Below are 20,919 nucleotides of genomic sequence, written 5' to 3' on the forward strand. Positions count from 1 at the left end.
GGATGAGATGGGGGCGCAGGACGAGCCCTCCCCCGCCTCCGCCCTAGGCTACCGGGAGAGAGCTGGAGTGTCGCGGCCTCGGAGGCCGGGAAGCCAGCCCCGGCGGGGACCCGAGCGGGGCGGAGCCAGCAGAGGCCCCACCCCCGGCGTCACCGGCCCCCAGGGGGGCGTCGCCCCCATCCAGCGCTCCAGGTAGCGGCGGCCGCAGCTGCCGGCGGTGGCTGGCTGCGCTCCCTAGCGGCCCTCGGGCCGGGGCGGGGGCGGGCCGGGGGCGTTCCCGCGGGCTGCCGCCCGTGATGTCACAATCGCGGCGGGCCGCAGCGCTCCGGGGTCGGCGGTGGGCGGCGGGCCGCGAGCCGGCGATCGAAGCGGGCAGCTCGCGCCTGAGTCATGGACTTCCCCTGGCCCCTCCTCTACCACTCCCACTCCCTCGCCGGGCCCCCCCGCCGGGGCTAGCGTCCGCCGCGGCTCCGAGGGGGTGGGGCTGCTGGGAATGGCTGTGCCCCCTTCGGCCCCTCAGCCGCGAGCGTCCTTTCACCTGAGGAGGCACACGCCTTGCCCGCAGTGCTCATGGGGCATGGAGGAGAAGGCGGCGGCCAGCGCCGGCTGCCGGGAGCCGCCGGGCCCCCCGAGGGCCGCCGCCGTCGCGTACTTCGGCATTTCCGTGGACCCGGACGACATCCTTCCCGGGGCCCTGCGCCTCATTCAGGAGCTGCGGCCGCATTGGAAACCCGAGCAAGTTCGGACCAAGGTAGCGGAGTGGGCGCGGAGCCGAGGATGGGGTCCTGCCAGGGCTGCCAGGGGGATGCGGGGACCCCGTCCTCGCATCCTTCCGGGTGTTGATCCCAGGGGTGAGCGGCTGCTTCGCCAGAAAGGTTTGGAACGTGGTTGTGTACGGATTTATTTCGTCCCTAAGCAAAACTAGGCTCACACCTCCCTCGGCCCTGCACACGCCCCCCTCCTCCTGGGGCTCTTAGGCACGCCGGGTGGCCACCTGCCCACTGTCGGCATGCTGGGTGTGCGGGCCGCACCCCCGTCGCTGCGTGCTGGTGCCCCTCACTGCCCAGAAGCGCGTACCCAGCCAGCTCTGAAACCTGAGGAAGCGGGAACTTTTAAGAGACCCCCACAGCCATACCCCGTGCACTGCTGCCCCTTCTCCACCCCACGGTGGGAGCAAATCCTCCAGGCTCTGAGCTACCCCTGTGTTTCCCAGGAGCCACCCTGTGGAATTCCAGCTAGCACTCAGCTCCTCACCATCGCTGCAGGCTCAGGCTCAGCACCCCCACACAGGCCATCTTCCCCAGCCCCAGCTGGACACAGGTCCCGGGACATACCTGTGGGCAGAGCCACTTACTGAGCCTTAGGCTAACTCCCCAGCCGACTACCTCCAGCCCCGCTGTGGGCTGCCTGTGGAGGAAGGTGCCGAGTGGGGCGCTTGTAGCTTTTGCTGGAATGGTAGCGGCTCCATGCAGATGGGCATTCTGGGGTGGGGTGGGGGCAAAGTTGTGGGGAGGTTCTAAACCAAGTGTGGAGGCTGACAGAACCCGCCCTGGGGGAGGGAGTAGCGTTTTCAAAAGGAAAGGCCCAGTTTGGTATAAGACTGTCAAGACATCAAGCAGGCCTGAGGTTAATTCCAGCACTGACCTAATGTGCCATCTGCCAGTCCCTCCCCTCTCCTGCCTCAGTTTCCCTACCTAGAATTGGTTCAGATGACCTCTAAGGCCCTCCCAGCTCTGTTACATTGTGCTCTACAAATTCTATGGTTCCTTTCTCCTTATCACCCTGCTGCGCAGAGAACCTTGCTCGCAGCCCAGTTGTCTCCTGTCTCTTCCGGTAAGGACCTCTGGCCACTAAAGTCCTGGGATGGGTGCCAACCTCAGTACCCTCCTTGTACCTCCACCACTGGATGGGGCAAGGGGTAGAGCAGAGCCCACTGCCCGGCACAAGGTGAGAGGCAGCTGGTCAGGACGTAGTGTTCTGGGCAACTCCCAGCCCTCCCCTGCCACATTCTGGTCCCTGTCGTTTCTTTCCATACTGGGATGGAGGGTAAGAAGTAGGAGGGGGCTTCTACCTCCCAAGTAGTGTGGAAATTTCTCCATTGCCAAATCCCATTCACTAGAGGCAGACCCAGGAGTGTGTGGGAGCTGAACCCACTACCATTTTTTTTCTTGAACTCATAGAGACTGGAGACCCCCAAGGTTGGGGACAGAGTGGAGCATGAGTGACTGGGCTAAAGCACGGGGGGGCTTGGGGTGGCTGTGCTCAGCATTCAAACGAGCACCTCCTGCTGGAGCTACCGAGTCCAGGGGAGAGACCAGAGAGATCCTGCCCCACCTACCCACCCACGCACTGTCCTCTCCCCATGCTAGCGCTTCACGGATGGCATCACCAACAAGCTGGTGGCCTGCTACGTGGAGGAGGACATGCAGGACTGCGTGCTGGTCCGGGTGTATGGGGAGCGGACGGAGCTGCTGGTGGACCGGGAGAATGAGGTCAGAAACTTCCAGCTGCTGCGAGCACACGGCTGTGCCCCCAGACTCTACTGCACCTTCCAGAATGGGCTGTGCTATGAGTACATGCAGGGTGTGGCCCTGGGGCCTGAGCACATCCGTGAGCCCCAGCTTTTCAGGTGAGGAGGGTGCCAGGGCCTCTGTCTCTACTATTCTTCAGGCCTCGGGCTTGGAAATCCTTGGCATGTGGGGTCCATGGTAGAGAGTTGTAAGAGCTGTGAGTTCCCTGAAATTGCATGAAAAAATGCATGTTTATATGCATCGCTCTGCAGAGAGGGGCTGTTGCTTTCTACAGATTTGAAGTGGTGCCTGCTAGAAGGATGAGTTCTGGGGGAGGAAAGGAAGAATTGTGATGAACATGGGAGCAGAGGACCTGGTTCCCTAAGTGCAGTAGAGATCTGCTTCCTGGCACCATGCCTCAAATCTCTGCCCACTCCAAGTCAGACCTGGAAACATCTCAGAGCCTTAGAAACGAAATGTGAGCCAGATCCCCAGGGCACTCAGGGTTTTCTACCTCTGTCTCTGTTTGTCAAGGAAAATGGGCCCTATCCAGGGTACGCATGGTTTTACCTGCCCAGGGAGATGCTATCTCTTCTGCCAGTCTGAGCTCCTTCCGGGTTCCCTGACGAAGTGGGAACCCAGGTTTGGGGAACTGTCAAGGCCTCCTTTCAAAGGCTCACAAGAGTCTGTGGCTCCTGGGGAGCCCCTCCCAGTAAATGCTTGGATGTGTAGGGCCCAGGAACTGGACTTTACCTTCAAGCCCTGGGAATGCTGTGGAGACTGGAAAGAGGGAGGACCAAAGAAGGACCCCTAGCATCTCCCTCTCCTCTGTGCCAGAATAAGGATGGCAAGGAGTGTCCTCCTTCCTCCCTCCAATGCCATGAGCCACATGGAGGGCACCGAGGCTTGAGTGAGGCCTGAGGCAGGCTGGGGTTTACTCCTGACACTGGGACAGTGGCACGGGGGTCTGCCTGGTAGCCTTGGCATCTGCCCAGGCTAATCCAAGGGGAAGGAGGCCTTGCATACTGAGAGGAAACAAGCCCACCTGGGTGTAGAGCAAGAAGTTTCTTTACTTCCTCACCTGCCACCCACTTAACCCCAAATGCCCCTGGCTCTGTTTGTGCACGCCTTCTGCAGGGACTTAGAAGAAGAGGATCTGAGAGCTCTTCCACCTCCATGCTCATAAGCGGCTGGTCAGGCGGGATATTTGAGTTGTATATTGTAGCTGTGTGTGTGTGTGTGTGTGTGTATGTATGTCTTGAGGGTGTGACAGGCATACAAACCTATGCAGGGGTGTTTGCAGGCTCCAGTTGAACAGTTCCAATAGGACCCAGACTGGAGATGTGAAGTCAGAGTAGGGTACAAGGGACCCTGTCCTGATTTCTGCCACTGTACTCCCCCCAGCTCTCCCTCAGTCTAGTGCATATAAGCTCAGATATTAACAGGTCGTCACCACTCCCAGGATCCCTCCACCTCTGTGTATCCGATGCTGTCACTCATCCTCTCACGCAAACAATTACCATTGTCAAGAAGATTGAAGGTGGATTTAGGTTCCATAAGAAGAACGTGGCACCTGGGGTAGAGCCCAAAATTGGGATAGGTGTAGGAGGTAGGCCCTTCCTTGATAGTTTTCCCAGGATAGACCATCATCCCTCTGGGTGAAGATGAATGTCTGTGGGGGAGGCCTCCAGGAGCCACCCTCTACATATTCCCTTGAACCCCACCCCCAACCTCGGCCTGCTGAGGCTTTGTAGCATGAAAATGCTGAGTGTTGAGGTTACTTTCATTGCTATTCCAGACAACGGACCTATTGATATTCAAGAAAACGCTCTGTTCATGCTCTGTTCCGAATCTTCCTTTGGGAAGGGAAGGCCTGAGTCTCAGGTCTCTTTCCCTGCCTTGCCCAAACCCTGGCGGGTTCCCTTCTGCCCCAGGGCCTCTGGCCTTTGAAAGAAAGCACAGCCTTCCTCTCTCACCCACAAAGTTGCTGCCACACCCCTTGTCTCCCACCCTTTAGGAGGTGGGAGTCTTGGGGGCTTCCAGAGGAACCCCAAAACTGCTCTGTTATCCCAATAGGGTATGGCCTGCCTCTTCCCGGGGCCTTGCAAGAGAGAGAATGTCCCTGGAACAGCTTGGTAACAAGGTTTCAAACAGCCAATGCCTTTGTTGTCTTTCCCAGTGATTGTTATTCGAGCAACAGGCAGAGGCTGTATGTTGGAAGGAAGCTGAATGTTGGAGTCTTAGCAGACGGTTGGGGGGTGGGACAGCAGAAGGGAAGACTGGCAGAGGACTGGGAGGGCCTAGCTGGGACACAGGGCCTTGGGCGATGGGGTCTTTATCAAGGCCCTCGTTCTCTGACCGGTCAGTCTTCCACTCACCCCCACCTTCTCCCAGCAACCTTCCCTACCACCACTCCTCTCCTGAGACCTTGGATAATGTCCACAGGAGAACTTGAAAATAGAACGCTGGCTTGTTTTGCGTCCTTGGCACCCAGCCGCCAGCATCAACTCCCTATAGCAGAGGAAGGGGCTGCCCTGGGCCAGCCTGTTTCCCTCCCCACCTTGGCCAGGCTGATAAGAGGTGGGCATTTCTTCCCTGCCTGGCATCACTACCCCCTGATCTCTAGGTGCAAAGTGACCTATGTTCACGTCCCCTGAGAGGATGGATCAGAGTCTGGGGAGAGGAGGGCCCGGCCTGCCCCGCCCCCATCCCCAGGTGCCCGTCTGTTCTCAGGAGTTGCTATGGGTACACTGGGGTAGAACAAGGCCACTGACCTGTGACCAACAGCCCCACTGCTCTGCCCTTCTGCTCCCTGAGGCAGCCCCAGCCTGGCACTGGAAAGGGAGCTGCCAGACTAAGGTCTTAATTCATTTTCCTCCCTTGTGCTGAGACCTTCCTTCTGCAGGACCTGTGCTCCTAAGGGACTTGCAATCGTCCCATCCTTGGCCCTCTGGCTAGTGCCCTGGTGGGCCTGGAGGGCCCCTATCTGGCCAGCAGGGGATGAGTGGGGAAGGCAATGTCCCAGCACTGATGCTCTACTCTTCCTGTTCCCTGCTGTAGGTTAATCGCCTTAGAAATGGCAAAGATTCATACTATCCACGCCAACGGCAGCCTGCCCAAGCCCACCCTCTGGCACAAGATGTACAATTATTTCACGCTTGTGAAGAACGAGATCAACCCCAGGTACAAAGATCTGGGAGGGTCCAAGGCTGCCTTAATATGATCTCCCTTCCCCATCCTTTTGGCTCCAGCCCACCCTGCTAGGAGGTTTAAGGGCTCAGGTCCCGGGGAGGAGGCTGGGGAGTTTCTCCTGCAGTCCCTTCAGTCCTAGTTGCTAAGCCTCTGTCTCCAAGCAGAGTTGGGCCCGCTGACTAAGGAGCTTAGATGAGCAGTTTTATACCCATGTGCTCATTTCTCCTTCACTCTGTGCTTGTGGCAGGGACCAGGGTTAGGGACAACATTTCCCCATTTTACTTAGAGGATGCTGAAGCTCAGAGACTGAGCTTGGCCCAGTGTTATGGGGCTTGTGAAAGGCAGGGCTTCTGTTTCCCAGCCCAGGGCTCTTTCCACCTGCCCTGCCTTCTGAACCATGAGCAGGGCAGGGCCCTCAGAATGAGGTGGGACTGAGCTTAGCAACAGTCAGAAGACCTCAACTCATCAGCTGACAAGCCCTTGGAGACATCAAGGTTCCTGCTACTTCCCAAGACCCCTCTTGTCCCCATGTGCCTTAGGGGACCCTGCCCCCACCTTGCTCAGACTGACAGCTTGCTGCTTCCCTCACTGCTCTTCACAGGAAAGGAGATAGTCCACCCATCCTGACATTGCCCTCCCCCGATAAGACAGAGTTCCCTGAGTTTTCCCTTAAGCACTCTGACCAGCAACCTGAGAGTCCTCCAAGCCTTTAGACACCTGACTCCCCAGCACACCCTGAGTGCCCAGGAAAGGATGGAGGCCTGGAGGAAAGCGTGGTGTCTTGCCTTCCTTCCTCCAAAAAAAGGCAGTAGTGAGTCTCTGCTTCCTTCACGCTCCCTGCTGGGCTTGGCCATCACCCGTCTTCCAAATGTTCATGGGAGTAGGGTGCAGAAGAGGTTTGAGGTGAAGGGTGTGTCTTCTCTCTTCCAATAATAATTAACTCTATCCCCATTTTGAGTATGTCTCTGTCACACGCATGCATGACTTTATCTGCATCATCCCACGCCATGCTTATCCAGCACTGCTTTGGGACTATTTGTCCAAGGTGGCCCAGGCCTGCCCTCTCTTCGACCATGTTCAGACCTTGTATGTCAAATATTCTTTCTGGGACAAGGACCTCCTTTTCCCTTAGGGCTAGAACAGTTCATAGAGAACAGGTCCTTCCAACCCTTCAGCCCACAGCTCTTATTTGACAGATGGAAAACCGAGGCCCAGGGAGGGGATGGGACCTGCCCAAGGTCGCTGATCAGTGGCAGCTTAGCAACTAGAGCCAGACTTCTGGTGCTCAGACATAATCCTTGATACTGCAGCTTCCTTTGACTGTGCTGTCACTGTGTGACCTTGGGGGTGACCTTATTGGGAGGGAGTAATCCTGGGAGAAGAGCTGGCCCAATCTCTTTGCTCTTGTCACACCTTTGAACCTTGGACAAACCAAGTTGCTTAACTTCTTTGAGCCTCTTTAGGGGATGATCCATGCCCTAAGCTGCCTGAGTGCCCAAAAGCAGAACAATGATGAGCAATCATTTAGATGAGATAAGCACCTGGAGCTCCAGGCATTGCCTAATAACCCTGCATTATTCAATCCTTTATTTCACAGACATTGATTGACTGGAATTTAAAACAATTTAAAAATGAATGTGACACTGGCCCTGCCCTCAAAGAGCTTAAGAGCCATCTAGGTACACAGGACATGCCCATACACAGCTGCAAAATAAGGCAGGATGTGTAATATATGCTGGGTATGCTGGGAGTGGGAGAACCAGGGAAAGTTGTCTTGGCAGAGTTGGCATGGCAGAAATGAGCAGGAGGAGATGGCTGGAGCAGGGTTTGCTCCTGAGTGACGAGTAGATGAGGTTGGCTGGAGCAGATCTTTGGGAGGACCTGGGAAGGGTCTAGGGGCAGGGGTGAACTACAGAGTTGGAGCTAGGTGGTAAGGGGCCTTAAATGTCAGGCTAAGTAGCCAAGATTTAATTTAGCAAGTAGTGGGAAGTCATGAAGATGTTTGCGTCAGAGATTCAGGCCAGTAACCTGACCAGGACTGGGCTTTAGGAAGAAAGTCCTCTAGCATCATGAGGGACAGATTGGTGGGGGAGGGTGGATTTGAGGTAGGGAGACCAGTTGGGAGTGATGTAGTTAAGTGGACAAGATCTAGGACTAGGATTCCCAAACTTTGAGCGTAAGATTCCCCTGAAGTGCCCAACTTTGGAGATCGATTGAGAGGTCTTGCATTTGCACCCTAGGAAACGGCTTTTTTTTTTTTTTTTTTTTTTTGCTCTGTCGCCCAGGCTGGAGTGCAGTGGGATGATCTCGGCTCACCACAACCTCTGTTTCCCAGGCTCAACTGATTCTTCTGCCTCAGCCTCCCAAGTAGCTGGGATTACCGGTGCCCGCCATCATGCCCTGCTGATTTTTGTGTTTTTAGTAGAGACAAGGTTTCGCCATGTTGGCCAGGCTGGTCTTGAACTCCTGGCCTCAAGTGATCCACCTGCCACAGCCTCTCAAAGTGCTGAGATTACAGGTGTAAGCCACTGTGCCCTGCCAGGAAGCCACATTTTGATAGGCACCCCAGGTGATTCTGAGGCAAGTGATAGAGGCAAGGGATTGAGGAATATTGCCCTAGGGCAACTTGAGGTGGCGGATGGAGAATAGGATGTGTCGGAGACTTGTGGAAATAGATTCGGTAGCCTCATTGTCGGACACGGATGTGTCCAGAGTGGCTGGGAGAACGTGGGGCAGATAACGGGGTCGGGCATCACGAGGAGATACCGGTGGGTTGGTTGGTGGGAGGGCAAAGGGATAAGCCAGTAAGCTCAAATGCCTAGAAAGAGCCCTGTGGGGAGAAAGTACTCTTGCCTGTCCAGATCTTGACAGCAGAGTAGAGACTGGCCAGGCAGCAGTCCTGATATCAGGAGGAACCCCAAGGCTTCCCTGCAGAGACCTCCAGCCCCCTCCTCCCCTTCCTGCTGGCCCTGGGGCAGAGGAGCAGGAGGAGCAGTTTTTCCTGGGCAGTGTTTCTGGGATGCGGTGGTGGTTATTCTTCTGCCAATTACGCCTTGAAAGAGCCCCGTGGTGGCCGGACTGAAGGTAGCGAAGCTGGCGATGTTTCAAGTGCTCAGGGAGGGAAGCAGAGCAGTGAGGGAGGCCCCGGGGAGATAGAAGGCCAGGATTGTTCCCACAGTAACCATCTGCGTGGCCTTGGGGTGGGCAGGGTGGGGTTCAGACTGAGGTCAGGGATAGAGCAGCAGGCATCCTGGATGTCAGAGCCATGTTTTTCAGGCCAGGACCTGAGCAAACCAAAGGAACCCTCCTAATTCTTCTCTTTTGATGGTCTCAATCCAAGAAAAAAATATAAAAGGAATCTTAAAAGGTAGCTTCTTAAGGAGAGCCAGGACTGAAACACATGTTACGCAGACCTGTCAGCACAGATAAACTCCAGGAGGCATGGGGAAGGCCTCCCCCATATCACCCCTCCCAGCAGACTCCCTGGACTCAGAGGGGCCTTTGCAGAGCCTCTGAGGGGCACCCAGGCCTTCAGAGAGAGTGCACAGCCCTCACAATTAGGAGACTCCATTCGATTTGGATCCTTGGAGGGGCCGAGGACTGCTTTCCTTAGATGAAGAAGTAAAGGATCCAGCAGCGCAAGAGGTATCTGGAGGCTGGGAGGAAGCCTCTTTCCTCCCTTGAGCCTCAGTTTCCCCATGGGGCTGGACTAGATGACCTCAGATCTTCTTGAGCTTTGACCTTCTCAAAGCCTGAAAGGGACCCTGCGCTCTCTTCCTTCTCCGGAGGGGACAGAGGAGTGCCTCAGTGGCTGAATACGCTTCCTCATGTTCTGGTCCCTGGGCTGGGTGAGGGAGTGATCGGTCTGTCCTGTGGGAAGGTGAGAGAGGGTCGGTCTCATTCTCATCTTCCTCTATGTGCTCTTGCTACGCTGGACAGAGAAACACAAACAGGTGACACAGGAATGGAGATAAAAGCCCAGCCTCCTCCCCTCTGCCCATTGGTGGTTCTAGGTTTTTAAGGACTGTGGTGTTTGGCCTTTTCAGTGTACACAGACCTGTGTGCCTCCTGGGGACCAAAGTTCAGAGCATGCAAGCACAGTGGACCCTCATCAGACTTCCACATGGCCTCTGATAACTTGATTGATTGGCTGATTTCTTCATTCCTCAACATGTGTTTCTTTCAGCAGAAATGGCTGCTGAGTGCATGGGATGGGGGTGGGGCAGAAGGAGAGGTGGACCCATGCATCTTTGTTCATTGCCCCCAAGTTGCACTTGCATGGTCTGGCAGGGGTCTGGGACAAGGAAACACTTACTCATAACTCAAGGTAGAAGGGACGAGTCACTGGGGAGCCACAAAGCAAGCATGCTCTCATTGAAGGCTTTAATGTTCCTTTGACAGTGTAGGAGTGAGCTAAAGAAGCTCTTGGTTTGCTTTCTCATGTGAGCCGATGGTCTGTTTGTGAAATGAGAGGTTAGACCAGACCATCTCTCTGGTCCTTTCTACCTGTGACATGGTCAGCTGCTGGGGTGAGAGGGGGGCACACCAGGATATACCTCTGCCTTCCTAAGAGAGCTCCATTGCTCCAGCTCCCTGCCAGGGCACTACTCTTCCTGCCGGGGAGGATCTTTGTGGGACTCAGCTCGACTTAGGGAGCTGCACTTCCTCCTGGGGAGTTTTCCCAGCATCCCAAGAGCAGGTCTGTTTTGCATCTCTCCCCACTGCTCCTTGTTCTTAGTCTGGAATCCCCGAGTCTGGACACTCATTCTCACCTGCCTTGTCCTTTCCCTGTGTCTCCTTCCTTACCCTCCTGTCCATTTCACAAAGTAGCAGGGATGCCCTTAGTCAGTGACTTTATGCCCTGCCTCATGCTTTTATGCCCATGTCTTTATCAGCTTCCTGGTGTAACCAGAGGAGTCAGAAGGACAGGACGCCTCAGTGCTATTTTACAGATGACAAAAGTGAGGGTCTAAGAGATTGGCCTTTTTTCCAAGGCCCCCCCTGCAGTAAGACAGAGGGAGTGATGAGGCTCAAACTCAGGGCTCTTGAGGCCAAGCACCTGCCTGTCTATCAGCCCTCCCTTCACTGGCTACCTTTTTTTTGCAACTGCCCAGCCTTTCTGCAGATGTCCCTAAGGTAGAGGTGTTGGAACAGGAGCTGGCCTGGCTGAAGGAGCATCTGTCCCAGCTGGAGTCCCCTGTGGTGTTTTGTCACAATGATCTGCTCTGTAAGAATATCATCTATGACAGCATCAAAGGTATGGCTTTTCTGGCCCCGGGGCAGTAGCAGGGCTTTGGTTGGTTGGTTAGCTGGCTTCATGGATCTGTTCCTCCGGCTGGCACTTGGACAAGCAAAAGGAGACCTGGATTTAGGTCTTAAGTTAATTTGTAGGAGGGAAGGAGGAAAGGAAATAAAAAATTCCTACTTTGAAAAGTCTGCACCAAGGGCCAGGCACAGTGGCTCATGCCTATAATCCTAGCACTTTGGGAGGCCAAAGCATGTGAATTGCTTAAGCCCAGGAATTCAAGACCAGCCCAGGCAGTGTGGTGAGACCCTGTCTCTACAAAAAAAAATACACAAAACTTTTCCTGGTTTGGTGGTACATGCCTATAGTCCTAGGTCCTTGGGAGGCTGAGGCAGGAGGATCACTTGAGCCTGGGAGGCGGAGGTTGCCGTGAGCCATGATGGAGCCACTATACTCCAGCCTGGGCAACAGAGCAAGAACCTATTAAAAAAAAAAAAGTCTGGCCAGGCGCGGTGGCTCATGCCTGTAATCCCAGCACTTTGGGAGGTCGAGACGGGTGGATCACAAGGTCAGGAGTTCAAGACCAGCCTGGCCAACATGGTGAAACCCCCCCCACATCTCTACTAAAAATACAAAAATTAGCCGGGCATGGTGGCATGCGCCTGTAATCCCAGTTACTCAGGAAGCTGAGGCAGAAGAATCGCTTCAACCAGGGAGGCAGAGGTTGGAGTGAGCTGAGATCGAGCCACCGTACTCTAGCCTGGGCGACAGAGCGAGACTCTGTCTCAAAACAAAAAGACAAAAACAAACAAAAAAAATCTGTGCCAAGAAAGAGAGAGAGAACAAACACCTCCTGGTGTTGCTGATGAGAGCATCACCCCAGGGGGTATTAATACTTAGCTTTATTCCTGATCCTTAGCCATGCTGAGGACAGCTGTCTTTAGATGAGGAGAGCCTGAAGATCCAGCTGTGTGAGAGGGACACTGGGAACTAGGAAGGGCAGATGGATGGATGGATGGAAAGAAGTAGCTTAGAAGACTGCTGCAGTGATGGGGTTGGGCAGGGTTGCTGCAGAGGCTGGCATCACTCAGTGGGTGCATCCCAGAGGTCTGCAGAAGCTTGACCAGGCTCTGGTGCCAGATCTCCTGGGCCAACTCTCATCGACTCTCCTCTACTTCATAGGTCACGTGCGGTTCATTGACTATGAATATGCTGGCTACAACTACCAAGCTTTTGACATTGGCAACCATTTCAACGAGTTTGCAGGTGAGAGGGGCATTACTACAGTCATGTGCTTTGTAGTGGTGTTTCAGTCAATGACGGACCGCATATAGATGGTGGTCCTATGAGATTACTGTATATTTACGGTAATAGATACCTTTTTTTTTTTTTTTTGAGACGGAGTCTTGCTCTGTCGCCCAGGCTGAAGGCTGGAGTGCAGTGGCGTGATCTCAGCTCACTGCAAGCTCTGCCCCCCAGGTTTATGCCGATCTCCTGCCTCAGCCTCCCATGTAGCTGGGACTAGAGGCACCCACATAGGTACCATATTTTTACTGTACCTTTTCTATGTTTGGATAAGTTTAGATACATAAATACTTAGCATTGTGTTACAGTTACCTACCTACAGTATTCAGTACAGTAACATGCTGTACAGGTTTGTAGCCCAGGAACAATACCATGCAGCCTAGGTGTGTAGTAGGCTGTCCCATCTAGGTTTGTGTAAGTACACTCTGATGATCACACAAAATCACCCGATGGTGCATTTCTCAGAAGGTATCCCTGTCATTAGGCAATACAGGACTAGATTTGACCAATGTTCAAAGCACCCTCTTTAGGGTGGGGACCAGGGCCAGGGTATGGGGAGGGTGGAGGCTAGATAGCTCTTGTCCTCCAAAATATCACAGCTTGAGGGGTTGAGTCACAGCCTGCTCTTAGAGAATTCCAAGTCTCATTGGGGGAAGCAGGACTCACATACACAGAGCAGACCTCTCCTAGCCCATATGGCACTTTGGTACAAATTAGGAAAATGTGACCTCTGTAGGATCCTGAAGATACTCAGCTTGGTACATGAATTAGAAAAAGACCCCTTCCTCCAGGTCGACACAGCTTAGACGATTGCTGCAGCTTGGCCAGCACAGCACAGGATGACTTCAGCCTCCACTCCTTTGTCCAAGCTCCTTTATGCCCAGTACAATTGTACATGGGGGCCTTACATGCAGACAAGGAGCAGAACAAGCTACAAGTAGCTGTTTGCCTGGTGCCTGATGAGAATCATCTAAGTAGAATCTAAGTATGTGCTATGTAATTTGACTCCCTAAGTTCAGTTTCTGGCTTTGCTGCTTATTGGCTGTGTGACCCTTGGGCAGTTTATTTACCCTCTCTGTGCCCCTATAAAATGGAGATGATGATAGTACCCACCTCATAGTGTTGATATGAGACACACACACACACATATGTGTGACACATACTAGGCATTGTATTGGCGTTTGCTGCTGTGATTAGACTGGGAAGCTTTCCGGGAGTGGGGATGGGAGAGGCAGGATGGGGGGTGATTCCTAGGAGTGGGCAGGTGTTCTATAAAGGCATAGTATGCACAATGGAACCATCTGTGTAGAGGAAGCAGGGCAGGATTTTCCAGCTTGAGGGTTAATTAGATGGGACCGAGGAGGCAATTCACATGGGACAGAGCTGGACACGGGCTGGAGAGCTGTCCCCAGACTAGCACGGTGAGGTGTTCCCATGATGGGGCGAGGCCCTGTGGCTCAGGATAGGAGAGGCATGCCCAGGCCAACTGGAGAGCCACTCTCCAGCCCCATCAGGCCAATTGTGTTCCTTCTGGAACCCCAGGTGATCAATCTGTCGAGCAATGATTGTACCTGAGAGTACCCCTAGGAACCCCCGGGGCGATGGAGCCTCAGCTGGGCAGAGCAGCTGAGCCTCGGGGTGTGGCTTGGAGCAGAGGCTGGCACTGGCAGGGCCCTGGGTCTGGGAATTCTTGGCTGCCAGGCTCACTGGCCTTTCCACAAGGGATAATTCTTAAGCATTTTAAGTCCTCCTCGCCCACGGCACAGAGCAAAGTCCAACTGGAATTTCTCCAAAGGGGTAGATTGCAGCCTGCTCCCAAGTTGAGAATGGAGGAGGAAGAACCTAGCCTGGGGGAAGGGAGAGAGCTGGGGAGATCCCGACCTGGGGAGAGGGGCCTCATGGCTGCGCAGGAGTGAGGAAGACACAGTTCTGGGCATTGGGAGATGGAGTTCCAGCCCTGACTCTGCCTCTAACCACCATATGACCTTGGGTACATTTCTTCTCCTCTCTGGGCCTCCGTTTCTACATCTGTTCCAGGAGATTCTTTTCTAGCCACACTCCTGGAGCCTCAGGAGACTGCATATGTTTCTCCAGGGATATAAAGGAAGCTTGAGAAGGACAAGAAGAAGAGGAAGGAGGGAACCCTGGAGAAGGTGGCCCAGTCCTGGTCCTCCTGTCTTAAACCACTTCTTTCTGGACCAGCTTTGAAGCTGTGGTTTCTTCCACCATGCCCGGGATGAGCTGGTGGTACTGGGCTGGCAGCTGGAGGGCTATGGCAGGGCTGGAAGGAACCAGAGCCATCCGATCCATGGGTTCCCAGCCTGGCTACACATCAGAGCCATCTAGGGAACTGGACTGGGGTGGGGGTGCTCTCCAGGTGATGTTTTTAAATAGCCTCTTAACACCAGGAAGCCATGTTTGATATCCCTACATGAAGTCCCTTCATTTGATAAATGAAGAAATTTCGGCCAGTGATAGGAAAGGGTTCCCCCTAAGGCTAACAAGGTTAGCATAAGACCTAGGGCTAGTAATGCTGATCCAGTGCTTTTCACTGAGGGCCTCCTGCACATGGTCATTTTTGTGCAGGGGTTGGGAGAGACAGTGGTGCTGTCTTGAGGGGTTCCCGTCACTCCCAGGACAGTGTCTTGCCCCTTAACCAGTCTGCCTCTCTCTCTCTGCTTTCCTCAATCCCACAGAAGCAGTGCTCCTAGCTGGGATGGGGTAGACCCCACACTAGCTGAGTTTCGTACTCAAAGAAGCTGCCTTCTCAGGGCCGCCTCTTTAGGCACAGCCCCACAGGTCAAAGGAGATGGGAGTTTGAGGGGAGAAGGGAACACCTACTGAGCTTGAGGAGACCCTAGGTGGGCTCATCTCCAAGCAACTTGTGTCTGGCCTGCCTCCCCATCAGGCGTGAATGAGGTGGATTACTGCCTGTACCCGGCGCGGGAGACCCAGCTGCAGTGGCTGCACTACTACCTGCAGGCACAAAAGGGGATGGCCGTGACCCCCAGGGAGGTGGAAAGGCTCTACGTGCAAGTCAACAAGTTTGCCCTGGTGAGTGCCTTGTGACTAGGGCTGGCACAGGAAAGGAGTCAGCAGGAGGGACTGGTGACCCAACTAGCCTCCTACCCAGAGCCCAAGGTCAGGTGAGAGCCTGGGGACACCCATCCCCAGCTCCTGACCCCACCCTAGAGGTGAAGCCTGGTAAGAGCTGTCTTAGGCAGCCCTTAATACTTGATGCCCTGTTCCCTGCTCCCCAAGCCCCACCAAGTCTAGGCTCTCTCCTTTCTAGAGAAATACTTCCAAGAAATATCCTAGCTTCCTATGTTAGCAATTTTCTTGTTTGAATAAGTAGTTCTTTCTACTGTCTAACCTCAGCCCTTCATGTTGCAGTTAAATTCATCCATATATATACTTTTTTTTTTTTTTTTGGGGCAGAGTCTCACTCTTGTTGACCAGGCTGGAGAGCGATGGCACTATCTCGGCTCACTGCAACCTCTGCCTCTCAGGTTCAAGCCATTCTCCTGCCCTCAGCCTCCCAAGTAACTGGGATTACAGGCATGTACCACCACACCCAGCTAGTTTTTTTGTATTTTTAGTAGAGACAGGGTTTCACAATGTTGGCCAGGCTGGTCTTGAACTCCCGACCTCAGGTGATTAGCCCACTTTTGCCTCCCAAAGTGTTGGGATTATAGGAGTGAACCACTGTGCCCAGCATACATACATACATATATAGTGTGTATATATATATATGTATATATACTTTTTTTGAGATAGGGTCCCACTCTGTCATCCAGGCTGGAGCACAGTGACACAATCGTAGCTCACTGCTGCCTTAAACTCCCAGGCTCAAGCGATCCTCCCACCTCAGCCTCCTGAGTAGCTAGGATTACAGGTGTGTGCCACCACGCCTGGCTAATTTCTTTGAACTTATTGTAGAGATAGGGTATTGCTATGTTGCCCAGGCTGGTTTCTAATTCCTGGCCTCAAATGATCCTCCCACCTCAGCCTTCCGAGTAGCTAAGGTTATAGGCGTGAGCTACTATAACCTTTAGAGAAGATACAGAATGTCAAGCTCTAATCCTTCTTTGTAACTACCTCTACTGACTCAGCACTCTAAGTAAACTTTTCCCGACAGGCTCTTCCTGCTCAAATGACTGTGCTGTCAGTTCTCAATTTTGAATGCCCCTTATCCAAGGTGCTGGTTCATGCCAAGTCTCCACTGGTGTGTGCCCAGGGATTCCTAACTAGCCTCATTAATGTCAGCTGTGCATAAGAAGCCAAGGCAGCTGCTTTGAATTTCACAGTACAGAAAAGAGCTAAATACAATCTTTACTTTTCTGTAATTTCAGAATCCCTATTCTGTTTTCCTCACTGAGTCTACATTAGGTTCTTCCTCCTCAGTCTTTAGACTTTAAGACCTTAAGAACAAGCCTTCCTCTTGCTAAGTTTTTTAGTGATCATTCATATGTGCTAGCTTATCTATGCCCCTTTTAAGGAATGGAAAGGAAATAAAGTGGAGGGAGGTACTTTGTAGCCAACCCCTGAGTGAGGAAGACTCTGGGATGGGGTGGGAATGGGATGGGAGAGCCACAAGGGTTGGGGGACGCACATGGGAAAGCGATGGCATCACTAGTGTTTGTTCAGGGGTAGACAGGAACCACAGCTCCCTGGCTTTATTTTAGTTTAGATTCAGAGGTCCACATGCAGGTTTGCTATATAGGTAACCCGCCTGTCACCGGGGTTTGGTGTACAGATTGTTCCATCACCCAGGTAATAAGCATAGTGTGACAGGTAGTTTTTCGATCCTCACCCTCCTCCCACCCAATCCCTGGCTTCTTGAGCCTGAGGTGACCTGGGCCTGGTGGGTACCTCTAGCCACAAGGAAAGCACAGTTTGATGCTTAGCAAATGCCCAGACTTGGGGGATTCTTGTTTCCATATCTAGGTTCATTTTCCAACCTAACCAGCCTCCCAGTAGAAGAGAGGAAAAGGCGTGGAGGAGGTTAGTGTAGGGATCTTCCAGCAGACATGTGGCCAGGGCACTGCTGCCCATCACTCTTCCTTCCCTGCACCTTCCTGAAGAGCACCAGTCCCCACTGGCCATTAGGCCTAAGCTCTGGCTTAGGGGTTCACCTTGGCCTGGATACCTTGGCCTTGAAGACTCCAAGAGATCTCCCTGGGTAGGGAAGAGACCAGAGGTGGAGTGTGGGTCCTGCTTAGGTTGTGGGAACCCCCCAGAATTCCTCACTACTGACTACCTGCCTTAGGGGTGGTAAACATTCGGGCCTTGGTAGAACTGGCTCTGCCCGCCTTTCTCTAGAAGGAGTGGAGGCTCCCAATGCTGTGCAGTGACTTGGCCTCCAGAATTTCCCCAGCTTGTGCTAGGGAGACCCCACCACATCTCTTCCAGGGTCCTAGCTGTGTGTCTTCCACAATGACTGCATCCCTCCAGCGCTGTAGAGTTGGAAACAGGCATGGGGAGATTGCCAGGCTGACCCTCTCTGGTCTGTTTCCAGGCGTCTCACTTCTTCTGGGCTCTCTGGGCCCTCATCCAGAACCAGTACTCCACCATCCACTTTGATTTCCTCAGGTGAGTGCGGGGGGTGATGGGGGGGCGTGGAGAAAAGGGAGAGCCTTGGTTGAGCCCAGGGTGTGGGCAAAGGACAGCCCAGGCAGAATGCCCAGAGTCCGCTCCCTTGCTCTGCTGACTCGCCCCCGTTCTAGCTCATTTCCAGTGGGGCCGCTATCCCCAGGGGATGCCAGGAAAGTACCACTCTGAAAAGAGAAGTGTCACATCCTCCCTGTTCCTCACAGGAGGTCTGCTAGTCCCCACCAAATCCTGCTGCCTACTCCACTCCCTGCCCTGCTGCCAGTGCACCTATCCACGGAGCCTGGTGGTGGATGCAATCGTTGAAAATCAGTCTGAACAATCGCAGATCCTACCTCGTTTTAACAGCAGAGAGGACAGAGGTCCAGAGCGCAGAAGTGATTTGCTGAAGCCATGCAGTGGTTAAGTGTTTGCCATGCTGCCTTCTGGTGGGGCGACAGACCCAGCTACTCCTTCAGTGGCTCCTAGTGATATATAGGGACTGTAGCTAGCTGCTGCTTGTGTATTGATGATTCAGGGAGTCCCTGTCCTGTGAGGTTCCTATGTCCCTAAGGGCCAGGAATCATTTCTCCATTCTGGTCCAGGGCCTTGCCCTTCTCCTTCTCACCCACCTTCAGCTGAAAGGGAATCACTAGCCTGGTTTCAAAGTGTTCACAACTATTAGAGAAATGCAAATGAAAAGCATAGTGAGATGTCGCCTCACACCCATTAGGATGGCTGCTATTAAAAAACAGAAGATAATAATTGTTGGTAAGGATGTGCAGGAATTGAAACCTTTCTGCACCATTGGTGGGAATGTAAAATGGTGAGCTACTATGGAAAACAGTAGGGTGGTTCCTCAAAAAATAAAAATATAACAACCGTATGATCCAGCAATCTCATTTCTGGGTGGGTAGCCAAAATAATTGAAAGCAAACTCTCAGAGAAATATTTATATACCTATGTTCACAGCAACATTATTCTTGGCACAGTAGCCAAGAGAGGGAAGCAACCCGGATGTCTGCCAACAGATGAATGAATGAATAAAATACGGTCTATACATACAATAGAATATTACTCAGCCTTAAAAACGAAGGAAATCGTGTCACTTGCTACAACATGGATGAATCTTGAGGACATTATGCTAAATAAGCCAGTCATGAAAAGACAAATATGGTTCTATAAGAGATAACTAAAGCAGTCAAATCCATAGAAACCAGAATTGTTGCCAGGGGGTGGGGAGAGGGAGCAATGGAGAATATCGCTTAATAGGTCTGGTTTCGGTTGTCCAAAAGGAAAAAGTTGTAGATATTCATTTGCACAGCAATATGTATATAAGAACTGTAAAACCAAAACTCCAAACAAGCATATTTGTGGAAGGGTTTCTCTAGTCTGATCTAAAAAGAAAAAAAAATGTAGTTGCAATAAAAAAAAAAAAAAAAAAATAGGCTGGGCGCAGTGGCTCATGCCTGATTCCCAGTACTTTGGGAGGCCATGGCGGGCTGATTGCTTGAGCTCAGGAGTTCGAGATCAGCCTGGGCAACATGGTGAAACCCCATCTCTACAAAAAATACAAAAATTAGCCAGGTGTGGTGGCGTGCACCTGTAATCCCAGTTATTCTGGAGGCTAAGTGGAAGGATCATCAGAGCCCGGGAGGCAGAGGTTGCAGTGAGCCAAGATCGTGCCATTGCACTCCAAAACAAATAAATATTAAACATTTAAAAAGAAGCAAAAGAAATAATAATACTAACCAGTCTGGGTTGGGGTTGATCTGCTCAGACTTAGATAGGCCTAGAGCCACTGAGAAACTTTATGATGTGAGCACCCCCAGCAGGGCCCACCTGGCTTTCTTCCTCACACCCAGCTTCCTTCTGTCTTCCCCTAGGTACGCAGTGATCCGATTCAACCAGTACTTCAAGGTGAAGCCTCAAGTGTCAGCCTTGGAGATGCCAAAGTGACCAGCCACCCCATCCCTCCCCTACCCATCCGTCTGGCCAGACCTGTTCCCCAGAGCTCAATTCTGCGCTCTGGGGTCCACACCCTTGGACAAGGTGGGAGAGGGGACAGGTGGGTGTCCAGGGAGAAGGCTTTGTCCCTGCCGCCAGCCCCCAGTGGTTGCCACTGAAGACCTCATTCTCCTGTCTGGAGGGGCTGATAGGACCCCCTTCTGGGGGTCCCCTTCACCCCACCAGGCTTGGGAGGAAGTGCCTGCAGCCAGGTCCTGGACCATAACCACCCCTGGGAAACACATCATTCCCAGCCTCAGGCCCTGCTGGAATTGGGGCTGCCTTATATGTGTGTTTACCCCTTCCTGGCCTGGGGAAGGAGGCGGGGAGGGCTCCTTTCTACCTCCAGTGCCCTGAGCCTCCAGTCCGTCTCCCCCTGCATGCCCCACGTGGGAGGTGCTGAGCTCCAAACCAGCATCACACCAACTCTGACACATGGATGTACATATCTTGGTGACGGGTGGGGGCCAAGAATTGAGCATGACATGTTCCCCAGCAGCCACCTCATCTGAGACCCCTCACCTTCCCCAAACCAGATCCAATCAAACCTCACCCTGAGGAAACATGCTCCCCAACGTGCTCTCCTGTGCTTCTGTTTTGTCCCCCTGCTGAGGGGACAGGAGAGGGAGTGGTGAGGCCCTGGACCTCCAGAGCCTGGCTCTGCTTCGTGCTGTGGCTTGGTCAGAGGGGACGTGGCCAAGGGTGAGGTGGCCAAAACCAGAACCAGCAGTCTCCTGCCTTGTTCCCTCCCTGGCCCTCAGGCCCTCCTTCCAGGGGTGTCTCTCCAGCTCTACTTTATGTCCTGAAGCTGACCCAAGGTCTTCCTATCTGGGAATGCCTAGTGGGAGCCAAGAGGATGGGGTGGGGGCCAGGGCCCCCCAGGGTCCAGCGTGGGAGAGCCTGGGCAGGATCCCATCAGAAAGGTGCTGACTCAGCTGGTTGCCCGGACACTCAACAGCCTCCACCTCCTTTCTGCCCTCACAGCTCCTGGGGCCTTCCTGGCTCTGGCCCAGAAAGTGATTCATTTGTAAATTATCATGGTTTTCTGCATTAAAATGCTCATTTCCGGAC

The 20,919-nt window shown here is 53.3% G+C and overlaps 1 protein-coding gene across 5 annotated transcripts; it reads left to right on the forward strand.

Annotated features, from left to right (window-relative positions):
* Positions 1–163: 163 nt before the first annotated feature.
* On the forward strand, positions 164–20,919 carry ETNK2 (ethanolamine kinase 2). Of its 5 annotated transcripts, none has more exons than XM_025386829.1 (8): positions 164–751; positions 2,370–2,629; positions 5,571–5,693; positions 10,817–10,959; positions 12,130–12,213; positions 15,161–15,306; positions 17,665–17,844; positions 19,728–20,919. In XM_025386829.1, the coding sequence occupies exons 1-7, from the start codon at positions 494–496 to the stop codon at positions 17,833–17,835; spliced, it is 1,185 nt and encodes a 394-aa protein (XP_025242614.1). In that variant the 5' UTR covers positions 164–493; the 3' UTR covers positions 17,836–17,844; positions 19,728–20,919. The 5 variants fall into 5 exon arrangements, with proteins under 5 accessions (XP_025242614.1, XP_025242615.1, XP_025242616.1 ...); XM_025386830.1 differs by having other exon boundaries at positions 17,771–17,844; XM_025386831.1 differs by lacking the exon at positions 5,571–5,693 and having other exon boundaries at positions 17,771–17,844.

The sequence above is a fragment of the Theropithecus gelada genome, chromosome 1 (assembly GCF_003255815.1).
Source record: "Theropithecus gelada isolate Dixy chromosome 1, Tgel_1.0, whole genome shotgun sequence".
Taxonomy (NCBI): Eukaryota; Metazoa; Chordata; class Mammalia; order Primates; family Cercopithecidae; genus Theropithecus; species Theropithecus gelada.

Excerpts from the sequence above, each read along its gene's own strand:
- ETNK2 (XM_025386829.1), top strand. The coding sequence starts at position 494 with ATGGCTGTGCCCCCTTCGGCCCCTCAGCCGCGAGCGTCCTTTCACCTG. Across the intron at positions 752-2,369 it reads CCGAGCAAGTTCGGACCAAG|CGCTTCACGGATGGCATCAC; the intron begins GTAGCGGAGTGG and ends TCCCCATGCTAG. Across the intron at positions 10,960-12,129 it reads CATCTATGACAGCATCAAAG|GTCACGTGCGGTTCATTGAC; the intron begins GTATGGCTTTTC and ends TCTACTTCATAG.